Source organism: Myiozetetes cayanensis, unplaced genomic scaffold, assembly GCF_022539395.1.
Source record: "Myiozetetes cayanensis isolate MyiCay16 unplaced genomic scaffold, myiCay2020 scf2-11, whole genome shotgun sequence".
Taxonomy (NCBI): Eukaryota; Metazoa; Chordata; class Aves; order Passeriformes; family Tyrannidae; genus Myiozetetes; species Myiozetetes cayanensis.
Window position 1 is genome coordinate 111,689,248 of NW_026087411.1, and position 22,752 is coordinate 111,711,999.

General features: G+C 42.7%; 1 protein-coding gene across 1 annotated transcript in view; it reads right to left on the reverse strand.

The window, feature by feature from the left end:
• Nucleotides 1-22,752, reverse strand: part of PKHD1 (PKHD1 ciliary IPT domain containing fibrocystin/polyductin) — a 252,844-nt gene that overhangs the window by 137,299 nt on the left and 92,793 nt on the right. The window contains 2 exon segments of the mRNA XM_050316128.1: nucleotides 340-547; nucleotides 17,666-17,878. Coding sequence (XP_050172085.1) covers nucleotides 340-547; nucleotides 17,666-17,878 — 421 coding nt within the window.

Below are 22,752 nucleotides of genomic sequence, written 5' to 3' on the forward strand. Positions count from 1 at the left end.
AAAGATGCACTTTCTCAAGAAATGAACTATGCAGGAAATTCTTTTGTCATTCCTATACTGAGGACCACTGGACTTTACTGGCCACGAGTGTTTTCTGCTTCAAAGGTTTTTCTGAATTCACGGGAATGATACAGAACTTAAACACAGTCAGAAACATTCAGCATTGAATGTCCACCGGCTTGAGGGGGAGTGAGGAACTGAAATATCTCTCACCACCTTTGTTAAAGGGATTTATATAGTTATTATGTCCCACAGGAAATGGCAAATCCTGACTTTGATCAAATTTTCTCCTTGTTTAGCTCTCTGCTCTAAAAATCCCCTTGGCTCTTGAAAGGATACCTGAGTGGTGATCTAAGGTGAAGCTCTGTGTTGTTCACAGACTTGATAACAGCCACTTCTTCCTGCTGCTGGGCATCTCCAAGGCCTGTCCTTCCCACCACGATTTCATCACCAGGTTCCCAGTCAACAGGTTCCTGGAGCACTAATCGTGTGTCATTAGCATGAGATGATGATTTCAAGCGTGTGAAAACTACTTTGGGCATCCAGCCTGAAAAGAATAAGAAAAAAATTTAAAAAGAATCTTAAAAAGCAAGTCAGTCAACTCTAAAGAAACAAAACTAAGCAGGAGCAACATGTTTCTGGTTCAAGGCCAGGCTGGTTGGGGCTCTAAGCAACCTGGTCTAGTGAAAGGTGTCCCTGATCATGACAAGGGGTTGGAATGAGATTATTTTTAAAGTGCCTTCCAAACCAAACCATTCTGTGATTCTATGATGTTTCTATGATTAGAAAACACTGTCTCTCTTAGGTCATCCCATCATCATTCATTTCTTTCTGATACTGTGCAGGAGAAAGGGGATTCATGCTACAAAAAAAGCGGATTTGTGCACATCTGCTTGGATCAGAAAGGCAGTAAATTCCAAATAACACCTTCAGTTTATATCTTTTGTCTTTACTCGTCCCAAAAAAGCTGAAAAAACATGCTGGTGAGAAGTTTGTTCAACAATCAGTGAGAGATGAGGTTCAATTTTATTCCCCCAAACTAACTTACCTCTGTGAGAAACCCTCTATTCTTAATCACCCTTTATAACCAACTGAGAATAGCCCACTATGCAGGGATCATCATCCTTCTCTGGGTACAAATAGCATTTTGAGTTCTCAGTTCTCCAGTTCAAAATTACATACAGGGAATCCAGACCTGCAAATAACTTGCATCTACAAAAACATATTCTTCTGTCCAAAGAAAGACAGTGGAGCTGGTGAAGAGTCTACAGAACAGGTCTTATGAGGAGCCAGGCTGAGAGAGCTGGGTGTTCATCCTGGAGAAGAGAAGGATCCATGGAGAACTGAGAGCCCCTTCCAGTGCCTAAAGGGACTCCAAGAGAGCTGGAGAGGGACTTTGGAGAAGGAATGGAGGGACAGGACAAGGGAGAATGGCTTCCCAGTCCCAAAGGGCAGGGTTAGATGGGAAATTTGAAAGGAATTCTTGGCTGTGAGGGTAATGAGGCCCTGGCACAGGTTACCTGGAGAAGCTGTGGCTGCCCCATCCCTGGAAGTGTCCAAGGCCAGGTTGGACAGGGGCTTGGAGCAATCTGGGATAGTGGGAGGTGTCCCTGCCCATGGTAAGGGCATGGAATTAGATGAGCTTTAAGGTTTCTTACAACCAAAACCATTCAAAAATTCAATGATTCTATGCAATCTGTGTACAACATGCCCCAGCAATGAAAAATCTTGCACTTTAACCCTATCTTCTTCACTTCATGAAGTTTGACATTTCCTTTTCCCTAGCAGGCTCTGGAACAGATTGGTCCATTGAGATCACACTGAACACCATCAGGGGAGAGTATGTGCCTCACACACCTACCTTTAGTACACTTTCCCTTCCCTCCCTTGCAACAGATCATAATTTACCTTTAGCCCACAGCAAGTTACTGTCCTCCCTGGTTGTACTATAGAAAAGTAATAACACCAGAAATCACTGAGGGTAGAGGTTGCATCCAATAAATCATTTTCAAATTATTTTAAACAAACTTCTCTTGCTCCATATCTTGTTTCACTTTCTTGTTGCTTATACTCTAGTGCCCTCATTGCTTATATTTTATTGTCCCAATTCTTTCCTTAATGAAGTCAGGAGTAAGAAGTAGTGCCCTCAAGTCAATAAACTCACTGCAGAATCAGAGAAGGAAGAATCAAGTCTTTATACTCTGTCATCTTGAAGTATATTGGAGCACCTGACCTGTGTGTCAACAATGGCCATCTAAACCTACCTGAGATACTTCTGACTTATTGCATTTTTTCTTAAATCAAACTTGAAATTTCTCAAAGAAAATCTTCCAGACATCGTTCACTCAAGGTGTTTCATTTCATGCCATGAACTGTTTTGGAAAGCATCAAACAGATCACACTCTGCTCAGCCCCTCTGCTCAGCCCTGGAGTGCTGTGTCCAGTTCTGGGCTCCTCAGGACAAGAGAGACAGGGAGCTCCTGGAACAGGTCCAGCAGAAGGAAACAAAGATGATGAAGGGACTGGAGAATCTCTGTGATGAGGAAAGGCTGAAGGAGCTGGGCCTGTTCAGCCTCAAGAAGAGACACTGAGAGGGGACTCATCCATGTCCATCAGTGTCTGCAGGGAGAGGGGAGAGGATGGAGCAGGCTCTGCTCGGGGGTGCCCACCAATGGGACAAGAGAGAATGGGCAGAAACTGATGCCCAGGAAGTTCCACCTGAACATGAGGAAGAACTTCTTTACTGTGCAGTGACTGAGCACTGGAACAGATTGCCCAGAGTAGCTGTGGGGTCTCCCTCACTGGAAATGTTCCAGAACCATCTGGACACAATCCCATGCCGTGTCCTCTGGGATGGTCCTGCTTGAGCAGGGAAGTAGGACTAGGTGACCCACTGTGGTCCCTCCCAGCCTGACCCTGTGATTCTGTGAAACTAATGCAGAAGCTATAATGCAGTAGGATATAAAATACACTTTAGACTCTGATGGAACCAAACTAGAAAGACTCTGCAGTAGCGCTAAAACACAAACAGTGTGGACCCTGCATCCTCAGCACCTCCATCATTCACTTTACAGTTCAGCTTCTATTGGGCCACACAGTTGTCTCACGCAGACAAAGCCAAAACCCACCTTGCACCATTCATGGGCTCAGACACCAAAACCTCACCCTCAACACAGCTTCATCTGGCTCAAAACCCCCCCATGAATGAACATCAACCCATGTGCATTCTTTTACTAGCAGCAGTCTCATAACTTTTATTCATTTACCTTTTTTCCACTGAGTGGTTCTCATGAATTTTTAGGACTGGCACAAAAGCGAGCGACTGGCAGCAGCCTCTGCATGTTGAGCAGTGCACAGCTCTGGACATTTTGTTTATAGTCCTGATTTGTGTGCCTGTGTTAATGTGTTTTCACGTGCATCTGTGTCCAGGCACACAACTGACTCCCGTTGAGTACATCTGTCACACACATACTACAGCAACACTGCTGGGCAACAACTCTTGTCACTGAGAGGTGTGAAACCAATCTGCATTCAAAACATGCTCTAATGGAAAAGTCTTGTTTCAGGCTTTTTCCCGCTTTCAAGCTCTGATGCAAAAATTTTTAAGTAAAATCATCTCAATTTTTTTTCTTCTTTTAAATGAAGAATATTCCAGGCATCCAAACATTCCCCCATTTCTTTTTTCCCTTTTTCTTTTTTTCACTTCTTACTGTGCTCACCTCCCTGTTTCCCATTCCAAAGTTTGTTTTACCTTTTCCCTGATGATTTAGGTGGGGTGGGATATTTCTCTGTATGTTCAAAATCTACTTCCAATTTCCAATACATTTAGTGTATTTTCATTAGGGAAAAAGAAGCAAACAAATTTAGCAGATTCCAGTTCCATAAAACCATAGAGTCATAAAAATATTGAGGTTGGAAGAGACCTCTAAGACCATCAAGTCCAACCATTAACCCAGCACTGTCCCTAAGCACCACATCTACACATTTCCTTGCTTCCCATTTATATTCCCACATAAAGCAACACCTGCAGGTCAGGTTCTCCTCTACTCTAAGCAGCACAAGTGACACCCAGGTCAATGATACTTTCCTGGTGCCAAGGAGGGACCATAACTGAGCCTTCTTTGCCTTAACTGTAACATATTTTTCCAGCACTTTGTTTTGGTGTGAGCCCATCATACACCCAGTTGTTCTCCCTTTGTTTGGGGAATGTGAGTTGGTTTCAGGTGCTTAAACGTGATTTTGGATGGATGTTTGGTCTCTAGCTGCTGTTCTAGACAGACTGCTTTCATGTAAGTCCCGTGTCCTGTCTGCCAGACCCACACAGATCCCTTGGATACCATTCTGGGTGCTTGAAATAGCTGGGAGACAACCTTCAATTTCCATCAGTGTCTGCAGGGAAGGGTCAGAGGATGGACCAGGCTCTGCTCGGGGGTGCCCAGCAATGGGACAAGAGGCCATGAGCAGAAACTGATGCTCAGGAAGCTCCACCTGAACATGAGGAAGAACTTCTTTACTGTGCAGTGACTGAGCACTGGAACAGGTTGCCCAGAGAGGGTGTGGAGTCTCCCTCACTGGAGATATTCCAGAACTGTCTGGACACAATCCTGTGCCAAGAGCTCTGGGATGACCCTGCTGGAGCAGGGAGGTGGGGCAAGATGACCCACTGTGGTTGCTTCCAACCTTACCCATTCTGTGATTCTGTGATTCCTTTCTCAGAGATCTTCTCCAGTTTCTTTCCTTCAGAGAACCAACAGACTCTCTACGAAGATCATGAACAGCTAAAGGTGGTTCCATAGAACAAAACCCTTGTTCCTTGGCCACCCTTTGAAGGCACAGAGCTCTTTTCTTCTTTCCCCTTGCAAACAAACTCCAATCAAGATAAAACATGCAAAACCCATGAAATAACCTTCAGTGTCTGCCATTGGGCTGTGCAACAGGTAAACAAATTACCTGTTTGACAAGAAAAGGTTTAACAGACCAACAGCTGTGGTATATTTAAATTATTTCTTTCCCCCAAAAAATACTGCAAGCAGAAACACTCAAAAGTGCTAAAAAATAGATGAATCTGTATAACTCCTTAATTATTGAACTGATTTTTAATAATTAACTTAGCACGGGTTGGAAAAAGACACACATCTTGAGATCCAAAGCAGAAGGGACTTCATGTTAAAGGGATAGGACAGAGCCTTTAGACTCAAAATGTTGTTGCAGACAAAGCAAGAATTGAACTCTTTACTAAATTACTTGGCAGAACACCCTTAAATACAGAGCAGAGCAGAACAGTGCTATCAGTGCAGAAATACAAGAGGCTTGAAAATTAATTCCAAATGAATTAATCACAAATTTAACACTGGGAACATCTTGGCACCAGGACCCAGGTTTATGTTTCCTGTTGGAAGCATGACATGAAGATGCAGTCTTGTATGGATGAGGCAAAATTATTAAGAATGAGGCAATTCTGATGAGCACAATTCCACTCTTTTTTTTTCTTTTTTTTTTTAATTTTTAAATTTCAAGCACAGAAGAAGAAAAATAGAGTATAAATTTAATTTCTTATGGCCCCCAACAGAAAGCATTTTACAAATCTATGTAGGATGATATTTCACTTCACTAATTGGTTTTGCCCAGTCCTAAGTAGTGATATGATACTGATAGTGATAAGACAAAAAGAAATGGTTTTAAACTAAAAGAGGAGTGATTTCTATCAGACATTAGGAAGAAATGCTTAACTCAGAGGGTGGTGAGACCTTGGCACAGGTTGCCCAGAGACGCTGTGGCTGCCCCATCTTGGAAGTGTCCAAGGCCAGGTTGGATGGGGCTTGGAACAACCTGGGATAGTGGAAGGTGTCCCTGCCCATGGCAGGGAGTGGGATGGGATGGTCTTTAATGTCCCTTCCAACCCAAACCATTCCATGGTTTCTAGTTCAACAGGAGACATGACTTTAACCTTTACAGAAATATCTCAGAATCACATCAAACCTCAGCAAACTCATCCAGATGTGTCAGGGCAGACTTATCTCCAGGGTTACAGGAAAGTCTGCCATCAGTTAAGCAAAGTGTGAACTGTACTGACTGCTGTACGTTTGGACAAATTAGGTCCGTGTTTACAATCCTTTGATTAGAAAAGCTGTGAATGCCATTTCCTCTTCCAGTTGAACACTGGGTGACTCACTGGGTGCTGAGAATTCAAATTGGGTGTTCGACAGGGTATCTCTGGTCACCCAGATTTGAAAGCAGAAGCTGCTACAGTTGGAAACACTACAGAGGGTTTTGAAAAAAATTGTTACAGGGTAAGGAGAGTCAACTGCAAACTAATCAGTTATGAGAGAAGTCTTATAGTCGATGGGATATCTGCTGATATCTCAGTTGCCTCTTATTACCAGTGCCCCACCCTCCAGGGAATAACTTTCCACACAACAGCTCTCCTTTTAGCTAGGCATGATCCATTATATTCCAGCCTGTTTTCAGTCTCCAGCAGTCACAGCCTGCACAATTCCTTTTGAAAGGAACTTCTGCCTTTCACATGTTTCTATTTAGTTACATGAATTTCACCTTAAATCTATGGGATGGCCCAGGCCTAAGAATTTACGTGACAAGATGACATGTTGCTTAGGTGGAAAACAGATGCCCCTGACCTGAAAACCTCTTGGAGCAGATGTTGTTACCTACCTTTAGACACCCTGGGAACTGCCTAACCAAGCCTGACAGCAACCAGTGGGAGCCACATCCAGTCAGGAAGAGCTGGAGAATAAGGAAATGTTGGCAGAAACAAGACTCTTTAAGTGGGTCTTAGAAGGACTGGTTCCTTCCCTAAGCCTGCCATGGTCTTTCTCCCAAAAATTGTTTAAATGTTTTAAAAAACCTTCCCTTTTTGTCATGGGACCTTGAACCCATCTCCTCTGACTCCCAGGACACTGCTTCATCTTGTCTTTTCTGCTATTTACTGCAAATTAATCAACTCAGTTATGAACATACAGTTTTTTTGTAGTGTTGACAAATTATAAAGCTCTTTTATACCTTTTGACAGTTTATTGGTGCTTTAAAGATGAGGTAATGAGATCCCTTTATAGCACAAAAGGAATTTATGAGAATTGCAGGGCTCAGACACACAATTTACTTACTGGGAATGTACAAGTTACTTCAGATAAGATGTCAATCAGTTGCATCTGAATTGTAAATCTTTAGTATAAATGGGAATAAGAGCTTTCCATTCTCAGGAACAAAGTGAAAAGAAGCGAGCCACTTATCCTCCCCCCATAAAGAATTCTGCAAGAGGAGGTAATGATATAATTCAGTGGACTATAACCATAATTTAAAACCAAAACAAAACACAACCTGAAAAGCAAAAACAAAACAAAAAAACACCAAACCACAACAACCACAACTATGGGAGGGGATTGGAGTTGCAAGACCTTTAAGGTATCTTCCAACCCAAACCATTCTGTGCTTCTGTGATTGTCTTCGGTAATAAAATACTACACACTTTATTGAAACATTTGAGGTGTCAGACTACCTGAGCAATCCATCTTACTCTCCACTGTCATAATCCCCTATTATTCCCTTTTTCCTATCCAAGTTGCACTTCCTAATCAAACTTGACCATTCCTAAAATTTTCAAATGCCAAAGTGATAAATGGCAAAACAGCCATTGGAAACCTGGGCTTCAGAAAAGAGGTGGGGTTTTTTAAAATATATTTTTAGGTCCAAGACAGAGATTTTTGCTGCTGTTGCTTCAGTTAATAAAACAAACCATAAAAATAATAATGGATAAAATGCCCTAAGTTAAAAAGAGTAGAAAACCTTTTCCAGAAAGCCTCCTTAGCAGCTATGCTGCTCCAGCTCTCTGTGGTCAAATGGATCTTCAAGTGCCAGATTCTTAATGAAGGACTTGGAAAAAGCATTTCAGAAAGTTGGATTTGATGAAAGATTTTTAAAAAGTTGTCATTGCTACCTCAGCTCTTGCACTGATTAGTCCAGTCATTGGCCAGGAAGTGTAGGGATCCAGGAAAGAAGAATGAGAGCTCCTTCCTTACGTTTTCATACACGTTAAAAAAAATATTCCTGAACCATGAGCCCTCAATGCTCTGGACTGGAAAGTTTCCAGTTGATTTCTGCTCTCTGTTAATTCCAATCTTGGGTGTATTCCCCAAACATTTGAACGTTTTTAGCTTGTTTTACAATGAGATGAGTTTGGGCTTTTCCTTCTACACATCTCAGAAAGACGGGGATGTCTCTGCCTGGAACTGGGAGATGTCTTTCCACCCCTGTAGAGTCCTGGAGGACAACCTTTCTGTGTGGGGACAGCTCCTGGGGAGATGCAGAGAGATTTCCTTCTCCTTCCTGCCACAGCCAGTGCAGAGAGTTCTTCATTCCTGCCCCGAGGTAAAACAGGAGGTCCTTTCTAGTTTATAACTGCTTGTTAACCATTAGGACAAACAAGAACTCATCAGCTCTTTGATGGAAAGCTACAGCAGCCTTGGTGCTGGGTGCTCAGGACCTCCCTGGGTACTTTGGATTTGAGTGTGGGCTCAAATCATAGCTTAGAATCAGAGTCAGAGAATGGTTTGGATTGAAAAAAAACCTTTAAAGGTCATCTAGTCCAACCCCCCTGCAATGAGGAGGAACATCTTCAACTAGACCATGTTGCTCAGAGCCCATCCAACCTGATTTTGAAAGTTTACAGGGGTGGGGCAGCCAAAGTTTATCTGGCAAACCCGTGCCAGTTTATCACACTTACTATAAAAACATTCTTCTTTATATCTAATCTAAACTTTCTTTTTGTCATTTTGAAGCCATTTCCCTTGTCCTATCACTATCTGCCCTTGTCCAAAGTCCCTCTCCAGCTCTCTTGGAGGCACTGGAAGGGGCTCTCAGGTCCCTGGATCCTTCTCTTTTCCAGCTGAACACTCCCAGCTCTCCCAGCCTGGCTCCAGAGCAGAGGGGCTCCAGCCCTCAGAGCATCTTTTAGCCCTCCTCTGAACTTCCTCCAACAGGTCCACATCCTTCTGATATTGGAGACACAGCATTCCAGGTAGGGTCTCACCAGAGCAGAGCAGAGGAGCAGAATTCTCTCCTTCAACCTGCTGGTCACACTTGCCTGATGATCTCATCGTGGGGAACCAAAGCCAGCATCAGGCACAAGTTTTACACAAGCAATGGGCAGGCTGAGACAGGAAATTTGGACCTGCTCAGTCCCTCTGTGTCAGTAGACATGGCTTCAGTTTCTCTCTGACATCTTCAACCTCCTATGTAAAATAGGGCTGATGTTTCCCCTTATAAGGCAGATTTGGAGGATGGAATCCAAGCCTACAACTAGCTGGATTTGATTTCACTCCAAATTCAAATCAGCCCAAACCTTCCACATTCTTCACAACACAAAAATTCCACAAAAGAAACTCCTTTTGGGACCATATCCCTTTTTTGTCTGACGTCACTTTGGAAATTTAGGGAATTTGATTTTTTGTTCTGTAAAAGCATTGCATTTCACTAGTGTAGAAATGTTGATATGAAAAAGATACAGCATTTAAAATAATACTATTAAAGCCCAGCTAAAAACAAAATTATATAATTAAACACATTTTCCTTCTTCTAGTGGGCAAAAAAAAAATCTCACATCATCTGAACAAGAGGACAAATTGAATAACTTTTATTTTCTCCACTGAGAAATATCCTTGAAAGTGACCTAGTCCTGCTGAACGTTTCCTATTCATGAAACTGCAGTTTTCACTTAAAGTATTTCCACCTAAATGTCTTTTCATAGCACCCTGGAGAAAGCAGAGAGTATCATGTCCCTTTCTTGGAAGTATGGGACCCTGAGCAACCTGGTCTAGTGGAAGGTGTCCCTACCCATGGCATGGGGTTGGAATGAGATGAGCTTTAAGGTCCCTTCCAACACAAACCATTCCATGATTCTATGATCCTACTGAGTATGGGAAGAGCTTTATGATTAAACAGGTCTGTGGAAACTCTCACTGCTTCGCTTGTCTGACACTTTACCTTGCAGACAAAGTACCTTCCCTTTGTGCTGCCCCATAAATACAAACATTTCCAAATGTTTCCTTTAATGAGAGATCACCCAGTCACTTTGTTAAATCCCATCAGTGCTGAAAGCAAGGGGAAAGATTTCCCCAGCTCCTGCAATGCCACTGCATAAACCAAACCCTAGAAAAAGCTCACAACCAAAGATGCCAGGCAGGAAAATGTCGTTAACCTGACCCCAGGAACAAAAACGGCTCCAACTGCGGCAGCCACGGAGCGCGGATCCTGCAGGGAGCTGCAGACAGCTGTTAGCATTCTGTGTCATTGCCAGTTCATCTCTTGTGCTGCTGTGGAATGAGGCAGGGAATATGTCCCTGCAGGAGCGGGAATGCAGGGCAGCATGGCCATTTCCAAGCAAAGATCAGTTTCCTGCATCCCCAGAACGTGATGAAGGAGAATTCAAGACTGGGAAAAGGAAAGGGGAGGCCAAATGGAGGGTCCCTGACTGGCTCGGCCTGAAGGCCTGTGAAAACAGAGGGCTGGAACCAGGCTTCTCAGTTTGCCAAACTTCACAGAATCAAAGGATCATTTGGGTTGGAAAAGACCTTCAAGATCATCCAGTCCAACCTGTGACTGATCACCACCTTGTCCCCCAGCCCAGGGCAGTGAGTACCATGTCCAGTCATTCCTTGAACACCTCCAGGGATGGGGACTCCACCACCTCCCTGGGCAGCTCAAACTTTGCAGGCTTTCTCCTCTCTGTGAAGGAAATTAACTCTGATTTTGTTGCTGGTTATTCTCTTCCTCCAGCCAATATCCTTGTTTTACTTGGGGCTAGAATTGGAAGGAATATTTTGATGTCGTATTCAAAAGCTTGAAAGAGGCAACTACTTAATCCATAAAACACCTCCACATTTGTAGTGACACACAGGCCTGAACTCTGTCAAGAATCACAAGTTAATACATTACCTATAGTCTATTTTTCTATTCTATTCTAATCTATTCTATTCTATTCTATTCTATTCTATTCTATTCTATTCTATTCTATTCTATTCTATTCTATTCCATTCCATTCCATTCCACTCCACTCCACTCCACTGTATAATTTATAGAATGTAACGTATTATATTGTATGATATAATATTGTTACCTTTATTAGCTTATTTATCTTTACTTATCTTTATTATACTATATATATAAGTTGTCACCTCTCAGTCCCCTTTACAGCCCATATTTTCCTCATTAAGATCAGCACCAACATGCAAATCAACTGATTTAACCCTAAACCATAGATGATAGATACATTTCTGTTAGAAAGAAGGGCAAACTGTGAAAGACACAGCAGCTTTCCCTGAACCCAGCTCTCTTTTTTTTTTCTTTGTCCCCATCTGCCAGGTCTTTAAAATCTAATGGTCATCTTATATTTGTGAATAAGAAAGTGAAGGAACAAGTCATTGTACATTAGTTACTCCATGGGAAGTGCCTAAGTGCAGTTTCTTACCCCTGGTGAACACGAGGGGATTCAAGGCAGCTCAGCCTTCTGTTCCAGAGCCATCTGCTTCAATGCATCATGTTAAAGTCAAGGTCTTGAAAGGAAAAACGCTGCTACAGAAGGCAAAAGGCCTCCTGCAACCACCACACAGAAGGGCATCTGTGGAAAACTAACCCATGGAAGTGACTCCCGAAAGGCAAAAAAGATCTGAACTCACAGTGTAACAGGAATGGGCAAATCCAGGGGTTCAGATAGTGACAAATAACATCTATTAAATAGAAGAGCATTTCAACAAAGTAAAAAAGCATAGCTTTTCTCCAACAGATCTCTGCACCCTATCTTGAATTCCCATGCTACAGATTTTTTTTTTTTATTATTTCTTTTCCCCTGGGAAGCTTTTCATTTTAATATGTGAGTAAAGCAGAACAAATTCTCTCATGTTGCCTATGATCTCTTAATCTCAAACTCAGCACAGATACATAACACTGCTTAATGGAGGGAAAGCAAGAGGCATTTGATTAAATGTTTGATCTCTGGAGGAATGCACAGGCTCTGCAGAGCACAGTGCACAGCTCACAAATATTTTGTGTTTTATTATTGATTAAAAGTGATTAAAATTAATAATTGGTTCAACTGATAAAAAATACCTTTTTTTTTTTTTTTCCTGAGCTAACCCTGAAAAAGTATCAGATTGCTTTGGTTGCAGAGAACTCTGGGAGAGAAGTGGTCCAGAATTGCCTCTATTTTGTCATCTTCACCAGCCAGCATCCCCTGCAAGTGCAGGGACATTCTTTGCAGCAGGACTACCATGACTTTAGAGGACTGAAGCGACCACTGGCACCCCTTTTTTAAATATCCCTATTATAAATAGGTATGTTATTACCCCAAAACTCTCTGGACATTGTTTTGTTTTTTTTTACCACACATCTTTCACAATCTGGATAAAGTGAATGTAGTGTATTATTAAATCTAAAGTGTAGGATCTCCCATCTAGTTGGAGAGATGCATGTTATGAGCCAAAATGCAGGGAACAGGCTCATAGAATCACAGAACCACAGGATGGTTTGGGTTGGAAGGGACCTTAAAGCTCATCCACTTCCAACCCCCTGCCATGGGAAGTGACACCTTCACTAGACCAGGTTGCTCAGAGCTCATGCCCTGTATCATCACAGCAGTGGCACAGACAAAGTTTCAGATCAATACAGAGCCAAAGTGCTGGTCTTCTTTTGGGAGCAGGCACAGTCTGTTTTGAGGGGACACAATGGAATAGTGAGATCATCTATACAGGACTGCTAAAAATGGAACTGAATGGAAAAGGCCTTTAAATTTTTTCCATATGTGGTAATACCTCTGCTATGGAGACAGGATGAGGGAGCTGGGGCTGTTCAGCCCAGAAAAGAAAAGGCTCCAGGGAGACCTTAGAGCCCCTTCCAGTGCCTAAAGGGCACCAAGAGAGCTGGAGAGGGACTTTGGACATGGGCATGAAGATAGGACAAGAGAAAATTATCTTAAGAAGAAGGAGGTCAGGGTTAGATGGGATGCTGGGAAGAAACTCTTTACTGTCAGGGTGGTGAGGCTCTGGCACAGATTGCCCAGAGAAGCTGTGAGTGCTCCATCCCTGGAAGTGTCCAAGACCAGACTGGATAAAGCTTGGAGCAGCCTGGTTTAGTGGAAGGTGTCCCAGCCCATGGCAGGGGTTTGGAACAAGATGTGCTTTAAGGTCCCTTCCAGCACAAACCATTCTAGGATTCTATGATAGTAAGAGTGTTCAGACCACAAAATTGGGCTGTCACAGAGAAGGGGTGGTCTGTCCTCAGCTGTTGATGTATCAGCTCCACTTCCTCTGCATTTTCACCCAATCCCTGCCCCCCAGCTCAGCATCCTCCTGTGCCTCCAGTCCAGTTTCCCTGCAAAGGACAAAGATGCAAGAACAGCCAAGGCCACCAGGCTAAACTTCTCTCCTGCAGCTTGTCAGGAGAGTTTCTCAGGGAATAAAGTACGAATGGAGCTGGAGACAGTGATAAATTTCCCTTCTGAACAATCAATAAAATTCTCTCAGCCCCGCTCAGGCCCCTACCGTGGATGCAAGGGCCATAATTACATTGTCAAAAAGTCGAGTTGCCCTGGCTGACTGAAACCCCCTTTAAACCTGACGTGTGATTGACAGGCAGTTTATGGGTGGCACGCTCTGACTGGCAGGGGAGTTGGCTAAAGCCAAAGGCAACAGTGAAATTTCCCAGTCTGCTACAACTACCGGAGCAAAGGACTGCCACTCATGAGGGAATTGTGGGAAACCCTGAGTCATATTAACATATCAAAGCGAGGAGCTGACAGCGCTTACTAAACAGTCTGAACTCAACCAGAGCATCCCCCAGCCTTCCCTGGCTGAAAGAGAGAAGAGGAATTAAAACGCACTCGGTCCTGTCTTCACCAAGACAGCTGAGAATGTGGAAACCTGCTTATTTAATGATTTTGATCTGAGATAACATATATGTTCGTGTTTACAAATTTATTTCTCAAATGTATATTGCTGAGCATGTCAGGCCCTCTCATATATATATGAAAGGGCCTGTCATGCTCAACAATTTGTTCTATACCACAGACCAGACTGGTGCTAAATTGGAGACAGAACAGCAGATTTTTTTTCCATGTAAGCAATATGAGCCCAGTAAAAATCACATTACTTTTTGTCTTGTTTTCCAACAGGCTTCTACTGCTTCGATGTTAAATTGCAGATTACATGGTTTGAATGAACCTTAATTGCAGCCATGCACTGGGACTGTGTGTGGTGCAGAGCTTAAAAGTGATTTCATAGCTAGTATGGATTTGTTGAATAAGATATTGATAAGAATTCTTGAATAAGAATTGGGTTGAATAATAATAGACTGAGAGTTGGAAGTGTTCAGCTTGAAGAAAAGAAGGGTCTGGGAAGAACTTAGAGACCCTTTCCAGTGCCCAAAGGGGTTCCAAGAGAGCTGGAGAGGGACTTTGGACAAGGATTGGAGTGGCAGGACAAGAGTGAATGGCTTCCCATTGCCAGAAGGCAGGGTTAGATGGGTTACTGGGAAGAATTTCTTTTCTGTAAGTGTGGTGAGGCCCTGGCACAGGTTGTCCAGAGAAGCTGTGGCTGCCCCATCCCTGCAAGTGTCCAAGGCCAGGCTGGACAAGGCTTGGAGCAATCTGGTTTAGTAGAAAGTGTCCCTGCCCATGGCAGAGGTGGTGGACTAGATGAGCTTTAAGATACCTTCCAACCCAAACCATTCAATAATGCAATAATTGATAAGAAATTGAAACCAAGAGATGTTTCCACTAATGGGTCAAGCCACCTTTGGCTCCACATACCTCTGTCCAGGTAATACTTGGGTTGCGGACCTCACCTTTTTGGTTCCTAGGGAATGAAGAATCATTGGGAATTATGGCACTGGGTGAAACATATGAAATGTCAGTTAGAAAAGACCCAAAGGTACTGATGTGGACATTTGGGTTTACATCCTTCCATCATGTTGCCAAGGTAAGACTGCAAAATGTACTTTTGTTTTTTGTCTGTCTTTGACTTTCTGTCTTTGATTTTGTCAGTGATGGAGTCAGCAAGTTTGCTATGATACAGGCTCAGAAAGAAAAGGAGAAATAGCACAGGAGGCACAGCTGCAAGGAGTTGCTACTGGATTTTCCTACATTGCCAGAAAACAAAACAGCGTGAATAGTGAAGGCTCGTGATATAAAGTGATGACAATTTAAGGACAAAATCCTGACTTACAGGGGTCAAACCAAGAATAGAAGAATAAAATATAGTAGCAGAAGACATAGAAAGTGAAGCAGCAAAAGATGTTATCAGGCAAATTCAAATCAGACACTTCAATACTTTTCTTTTAAAAAGAAAAAAAAATATGGATGATTAACCAAATTTATCCCCTGGAACGAGCCTCCACGGAAGAAGCTGGCTTCTGTTTCCCTTGATGTCCTCAAAGACCAAGCCTTTCTGGAAGGCATGCTTTAATCTAACAGGAGTCACTGAACTCAGGGCTGGGATAACTGCATGAAACTCAATGGCTGGTGACGGACAGTCAATTCAGCCTTGATGGTCTAATAGCCCTTCTCAGGGATATCCTCCAGGAAATGGGATAGAAACCCTCTGCAAAGCCAGTTTACTGGAATTATTAAAGCCCTAAATGATTTAGCTTTGCAAGATCTCAATTAAGTAGTCAAGAGCACCTGCCAGCCCAGCTCCCTTGCCCCCGTCAGGAGCACCTTCCCCACCCTCTGCTCATCTCTCCTGCTTCACAAAAGCATCTGTTCACTGACCCCCTGCAACACCCAAGCTCTCCTGACATTTCTGGGCTCCTGTGAGCTGACAGGATCATGGCACAGTGGCACAGCTCCCTCCCTGTCTGTGCTCAGATTGTCCCCCTCTGTGTCTGACATCATTTCTGACCCAGAGCCACACGTGTCAGTGACGCTCAGACAGCAACATCTCTGCCTGCAGGACAGAGGGTGTAAGTTCAAGCCCAGCTGGAGGGCACAAATGCCTACCAACACAAAGTTTGACACAGAAGAACATGAGGAAGGGAGATGAGACATTCATTGTCTTTTGTTTGTTTTCTTTTTCTCTCCCCTGTGACACATAGAGGCTTTAAAATCAGCCCAGTAGTTAAGAGCTTGGCATGAATGCACAGCACTAATGTTCTGATTCATGCTGAGTTTGGACCTGAATTCCATATCCAATCTGCTGAGCCAAGAAATGGACATTTTATACCTGTATTTGATTGCCTTCAAAATAAAAAGCTCTGTATCTAAATTACTCTATGCCACAATACAGGAAGGATGTGGAGCTGTTGGAGTGAGTCCAGAGGAGGCTGTGAGGATGCTTTGAGGGCTGGAGCTCCTCTGCTCTGGAAAAGAAGCTGGGAGAGCTGGGGGTGTTCAACTGGAGAAGTTTCTAGGAAGACCTGAGAGCCCCTTCCAAAGCCTAAAGGGGCTCCAGGAGAACTGGGGAGGGACCTGGGACAAGGGCCTGGAGGGACAGGACAAGGGGGAATAGCTTCAAACTGACAGAGGGCAGGGTTAGAAGAAATTCTTGGTTGTACCTTGGTAAGGTCCTGGCACAGGTTGCCCAGAGAAGCTGTGGCTGCCCCATCCCTGCAACTGTTCAAGGCCAGGTTGGATGGGGCTTGAAGCAACCTGAGATAGTGGAAAATGTCCCTGCACTCGGCAAGGGATTGGAATGAGATGATCTTGAAGGTTCCTTCCAACCCAAGCCGTTCTATGATTCTAAGGTCCAGTGGCTGGTCTTGGTCCAGAGCAAAGGACTTGTCACCTGGGACTGAAGTTCTTGGCATTGCCACAGTTTTCTGTGTAGCCCTGGCCTGGACTTGTCATTTATGACCACAGTCTGTGCTGAGCAGATGAGGCCATATGGACCACCAGGAAAACAGAGATATTCCAGTTGTGCTCCTAATTCTAGAGACAGGTTTTGGGATGCCAGCACAGCATAGAAAGATGGAGGATGGGAAAACACACTGCCAGGGGCCCTTTGTTGATGTTTGAGAAGTATCTTCTCCACTCCAGCTGTCCCAGGCTACTGTGACATGCTTGGCATTGTCCTCACCGTGGGATCTACCTGGCAGATCACACTCTCCTGGAAACCCCAAGAGTCATACCCTCTTTGGGAAGGAAACTTGTTATGGAGAGGGAGGAGGGAAGAAGGATGTGCCATTCTAGCAGCACAGCAAATGCAGACAGTTCACAACAGAGATTCCAGGTCCAGTTTCCAGGGGATGAAGACATTAATTTGTGAAGAGACATGCAAATTCAAACATCTTCTAGGCATCTAAATGACTGTCAGAGTTTCAGAACCACTTGGTACCATCCTCTTCTTCTTGGGGACCAGATTTTCAAAATGACTCAGCTACCAGTATGGGAATTTGTATGGACATACAGCACTGAGCTTTCATGCATAAATACTACAGAAATAGGAGTCTCATGGTAAATACCAAGATATAAAGTTCTGGCCTAAAAACCACATATCAGAAAATATTTAATTAGAAATTAAGCTTGTGACTCAAGTCATTTTGTCATTTTATTTTTCCTCTGAAAACCTGTTTTTCTCTTTTTCCTTTTTTTTTTTTTCTCCTTTTTTTTATTCTTTTCTCTTGTTCATTTGTGCTCTGCTTTTGATGAGAAAAAAAATGCACTCACCATGAATGGAAAGTGTCCCATTCCTCACTGCCAGGAACTTGACTCCATATGGAAATAATGGTGGAGAATGGATGCTCCCATAGAGATGGATGTGTGCTTTGTGAGGGAAAGGGGCCTCAGGGGATCCCACCTGGAGCTCTCCTCCATCAGACACCAGGATGTAATGAGCATGTAGTTCTACAGGTCCCGGCCCAGTAAACAAGAGTTTGCCACCTGAAGACAAGAGAAGAAGAAAATACAACCACAGGTGGAATAGCCAGTCATTATCTCACAGCCAAAGGAGCTATCAGAGGTGGGTAAACAAGTGGATTTGTCATAAAATTACGAGATTAAAGATAATATACTATTGTGTCCTGCCAGATTTCCAACTTTCCCTGTACTTCTCTTTACGGATTTATCAGATCTTTTACAGACCTGATTAGTTCAGTCTATTTTTTGATTCTACAACAGTCTGCCTTTCTAGACTAGAGCAAGGCCAGCCAGCCTGGGCAGAAACCAAAATCTCTCCAATTCCAATGCAAGGGAGCTGTGCTTGGAAAATCCCAATTTTAACTGACTCACTAAATGTTGAAAAGGGATATTCCTGCTTAATTTGTATTAAATTACTTTTTAGATTACAAACTACATTTGACAGAGAGAGGGAGGGGAAAATGGCTTTGGAACATAAGAACTGGCAACTTGTTTACATCAGTGGTTGATTTAATCCTGCAAACTCTTCCAGCTGCTGTTCAAAACCAGATGCTTCCAAATACAGCATAAGAAATGTCTCCCTCTTAGCTGGATGTGAGTTGATCTCCCCATCCCATAAAAACCCCATTTCAATCCCTAATTAGAGGTTAGCTTTGCCTCAAAGCATAAGGTTTCATCCCCTTGCCAACATTTTCCTTTTACCATCTATTAGTATAACTGGGTAAGATTTGTCAGTAATATAGAACTGATCCTTCAAGTCTTTCTGATATTTAGTCTCAATGACTTCTTGAAGCAATGAATTCTGTGGTCTAAGTACAGAGTGCATTAAAAGCCATTTCTAACTCTGTTTTGACTCAAGCTTTTCAGTTCTGTCGAATGCCTCCCTTGTTCTTTCCATGTGTGAGCTGGCAATTCCAGTCTGTCATCTCAGGATGGTTTATCCCATTATCTCCTTTCATATTTCCTCTCCTAAAAATGACACTGTCTCTATCTTTACAATGCATTTGGACAGAAGGGACTCTCAGACATCTTATCACACTGCACATGGGACAGGTCTTCCTAGGTCAAGCTGTGTTTCCCAGGACCTAGCAGGGAAAATCCCAAAGCCTAGAAACCTCAGACCTCTTTTCAAAGGGTTTCTATCACCCTCCCTTTGTATGAAGTAGCTGATAACTCTGCCTTCTCATACTATGACTGTCTTTCTGCTGGTGTTAGCACTTATCAGTGGTGACATCCATGTCTACCCCAAAGTTGGCTTTCCTTCCCCACAGGTTCTTCCCTGTGAGGGTGGTGAGGCCCTGGCACAAGCTGCCCAGAGAAGCTGTGGCTTCCCCATCCCTGAAAGTGTCCAAGACCAGGCTGAACCAACCTGATCTAGTGGAAAGTGTCCCTATCCATAGAACAAGATGATCTTTAATGTCCCTTCCAACCCAAATTGTTCAGTGATTGTATAATTCTATAAAGATAATTCTATAAAGATAACACCAATCCTTAGAATAAAGATAAGGGAGATCAAACCCCTAGTTTAATTTCAGTATTGAAATGAAAAGAAGAAGAGAAGATGTTTTAATATAAAAATCAGATTAAATCTACCTTGATTGTCACTCCCCTTTGGCCAGGTCCTGCTGCTCTCAATGATAAAGGAGATGCACAGCATTCACATGCCTTTCCCACTCAGTTCCATCCACTCCTGCTGAACACATTCTTCCCATCCTGATCCCTTTGTTTGTTTTTGCATGGAGGGGCTTTCATTGCTTCATTGATTTCTTAATCTTATAACAAAGTCTTATAAACTAGTCCTCACTTCCTAGGCTTATAACAAAGCCAGTATTTGAATAAGGACTACCCATTAAATATTTTATTTCCAAATTTCAGTGCTTTCCATATGCACTTTTATAGAATATGCTTAGTTTTCTTGCTTATAATCACTGGGAAACATGGGTTTCCTCTCACAAAAAACAACTCCCCTGGGTGTAAATTTTTCTTTCCCTAGACTTATTTTTCTATATATAAATTTATTTCTGTTAAGCTTCTATATAGTGTTTTAACAAACTGTTCTGCATACATTGTGATAAAACAGCACAAATTTCAGCTTCATGAAAAACAAGATATTTGACTGCTATTCTGAGATACATCTGAGGCTTCTAGAAAAATGAAATGGTCTTAATAAGAAATGCAGTGTGGTGAAATTGGGACAATAATTAAAATGGTATTATTTGGAGACTGAAGGCACCGTTAGATCATATCTCCTGGTGGCCTGTGCACATCAGGATGTTGAAAAACTGGAGGAAGTCAAGGTGTCTGTGTTTGACTGCTGAGGACCCTCTGGAAAGGCAGACAATCAATCAAGTGACCTGGGAACATCACTCTACCATTTGCCATGATCATCTTTTCCAACAGTTAATTTCTCTCACTGTTCACAATTTATGCTTTATTTCCAGGCATAACTTGTCAAGGATGAGCTTTCAGAGTGCTCTGTATCCTCCTGCACTGCACTGCAGGGAGGTGCAGCAACCAGCATTGTCTGTGTAAGTAGTCAGAGCTAAAATCAAATGTCAGCCCTCCTTCAGACTGGCTAAGGCTCTCTTTGAGAGGAATCATCTCCTGTTCATGGAGCTGTGCAGCGTCTCACACAGTCCAGCTCTCCCGAATTTGCAAAGCCAAATCTCGTAATTCTTCTGTTCCTTTATTATCATTGATGCTGCCCACAGAGGCAAAACTCCTTATTCTCACACTGTGCCTCTTGCTTTTCACAGGAAAAATTAATACTGCAACCTTTTTGCTTCTTCATTAAACTGGGAGATCAGATGGAAAAAGAATCATAGAATCATGGAATGGTTTGGTTTGGAAGGAACTTGAAAGATCACCCAGTTCCAATCCCCTGCCATGGGCAGGGACACCTTCCACTAGACCAGAGTTCTCCAAGCCCTGTCGAACCTGGCCTCAATCTTGACATCCTTGGGTCACGCTGACTTCTGATCCTTTTCATGATCTTGGCTTTTCCTGACAAGGTCCCTTTTGTGCAACCACGAGTTTCATGCTGAATTGCTCCCTGTCCAACTCTTTTCTCAGCCACGTAAATCTGCATCTGGTTTAAATGACGTTCACAGAACGTGATCTACATTTCCTCTCAGATCATCAGTGATCCATCAATAATTAATGATGTGCAGTGGGAACCAAACAGTCATGAAAATGGTTCCCCACTAAAAATTTACTTCCTGAGTTAGTCCATTTTGTGTGTGCCTTCTGCCATGTCTTGGCAGGTGACCCTCAGTCACCACACTATCACATTTGACTGAAGTAACTATCAAACAAACTTGTCATTTTCTTAGAAAATTAACAAAAGTTTTCTGCCTTTTCCACCATTAAATTTCTCTTCTGTCATTCAGTACAATCCCATGGTTAGTAATTTATGGATTCAACCATCTCCTACATTTAACTTCATTTAGTTTTCTCTTTTGACTCATTGGTTAATACCAAGCTAAACAGGCAACATGTTTCCCATTTACCTGCCTGTAAATCAGATCAAGATCAGAACCAAATCAAGATCAGAACTTCTACATCTCCATCCCTCTGTAATCTCCCATTGAGTCTTAAATTAATATTAATATTAAATTAATAGAGTGTCTCTACTAGCAGTTTTAAAGCTCTTGAATGAGACTGGACCTGTTGATTTAAGATTGTGTATTCTTGAAAGAATATTTAACATCTTCATCCTATTAATATTATTTAGTAATAATGGACTGCTGGTCCATCTTTCTCTTGTGATATAATTTACCATCCTGTTCGTTCCCACACTGAGAATGGAAATATTTATTAAATACTTTTGCCCTATAGCAGCAGTGTTAATAATTTTATCACCACCATCTATAAATGGAACTGTAAATCACTGCGATTTATTTCATTCCTAACATAAAAAAGACATCTTCCCTAAGGTCTTTATTGACTTCCTATGCTCTGCTCCCATAGAAATACGCTCATTTCTGTTTCCACTTCTCTTCATACAATTTTTAATGAGTATTTTAATTGCTGCCATGCTGTACCACTGCACCAGGAAGGTTGGTGGCCAAAGCTGTCCTACCTTTTGATTGTAAAATCATAGCTACATCTCAAACAAGTTTTCACAAGTTTCAGCCGCATTTTGTCCATCCAAAATTTTCAAGCTGTCTACAAGGCAGGTTAGAAATATTAGTAACCTCCCAAAACCCATTCCCATGGGATGGCAGGGAGGGAGGAATGTAAGATTCCTGTGTCCTTTACTTTTTGCAGCCATTCCAATGCACCTCAAGGTAGTCATGAGAAGATGCCTGTTTCCCATGAGGGTCTGGGATTTGTTGTCTCCTTCTGCCCTGTCTTCAGAGGGTCTGTGGTAAAACAGTAGAACATGTTCATCATCCTCTCCTCATGAACAGTGCTGAGATACAACACAGCATGTAAAGGAGCTGTGCTTTGGTCTGGAAGGCTAGGAAGGAGTGAGAAGAACACAGTTTGCGTTTACCTGGAGTCCCTCTTGCTTGCAAAAACAGCAGCAGTTTGACCAGCAACAGTAAATGCTTTGGGGATGGATGTTGATATCACTTCTGCACTGTCTCCTGGGCTCTTTTCTGCACAAGGTGGCTTTGGAAAGTCAGCAGCTCACCCTGGTCTAATGGAAGGTGTCCCTGCCCATGGCAGGGGGTGGAATGAGATGGTCTTTAAGGTCCCTTCAAATCCAAACCATTCTATGATTGCATGTTTTGCTCTATGTGACTCTTTTACTTTCCCTTAGAAGCAGCAGTCAGACCCAACATAATCATAGGAGATGGATAGATCAGCTACACTCATGATCACATCATAGTGGATGTTTGCAAAGTTTCTGAAGCCCTCTCAGAGCAAATTCAATAGGCACTCTTTTTTGG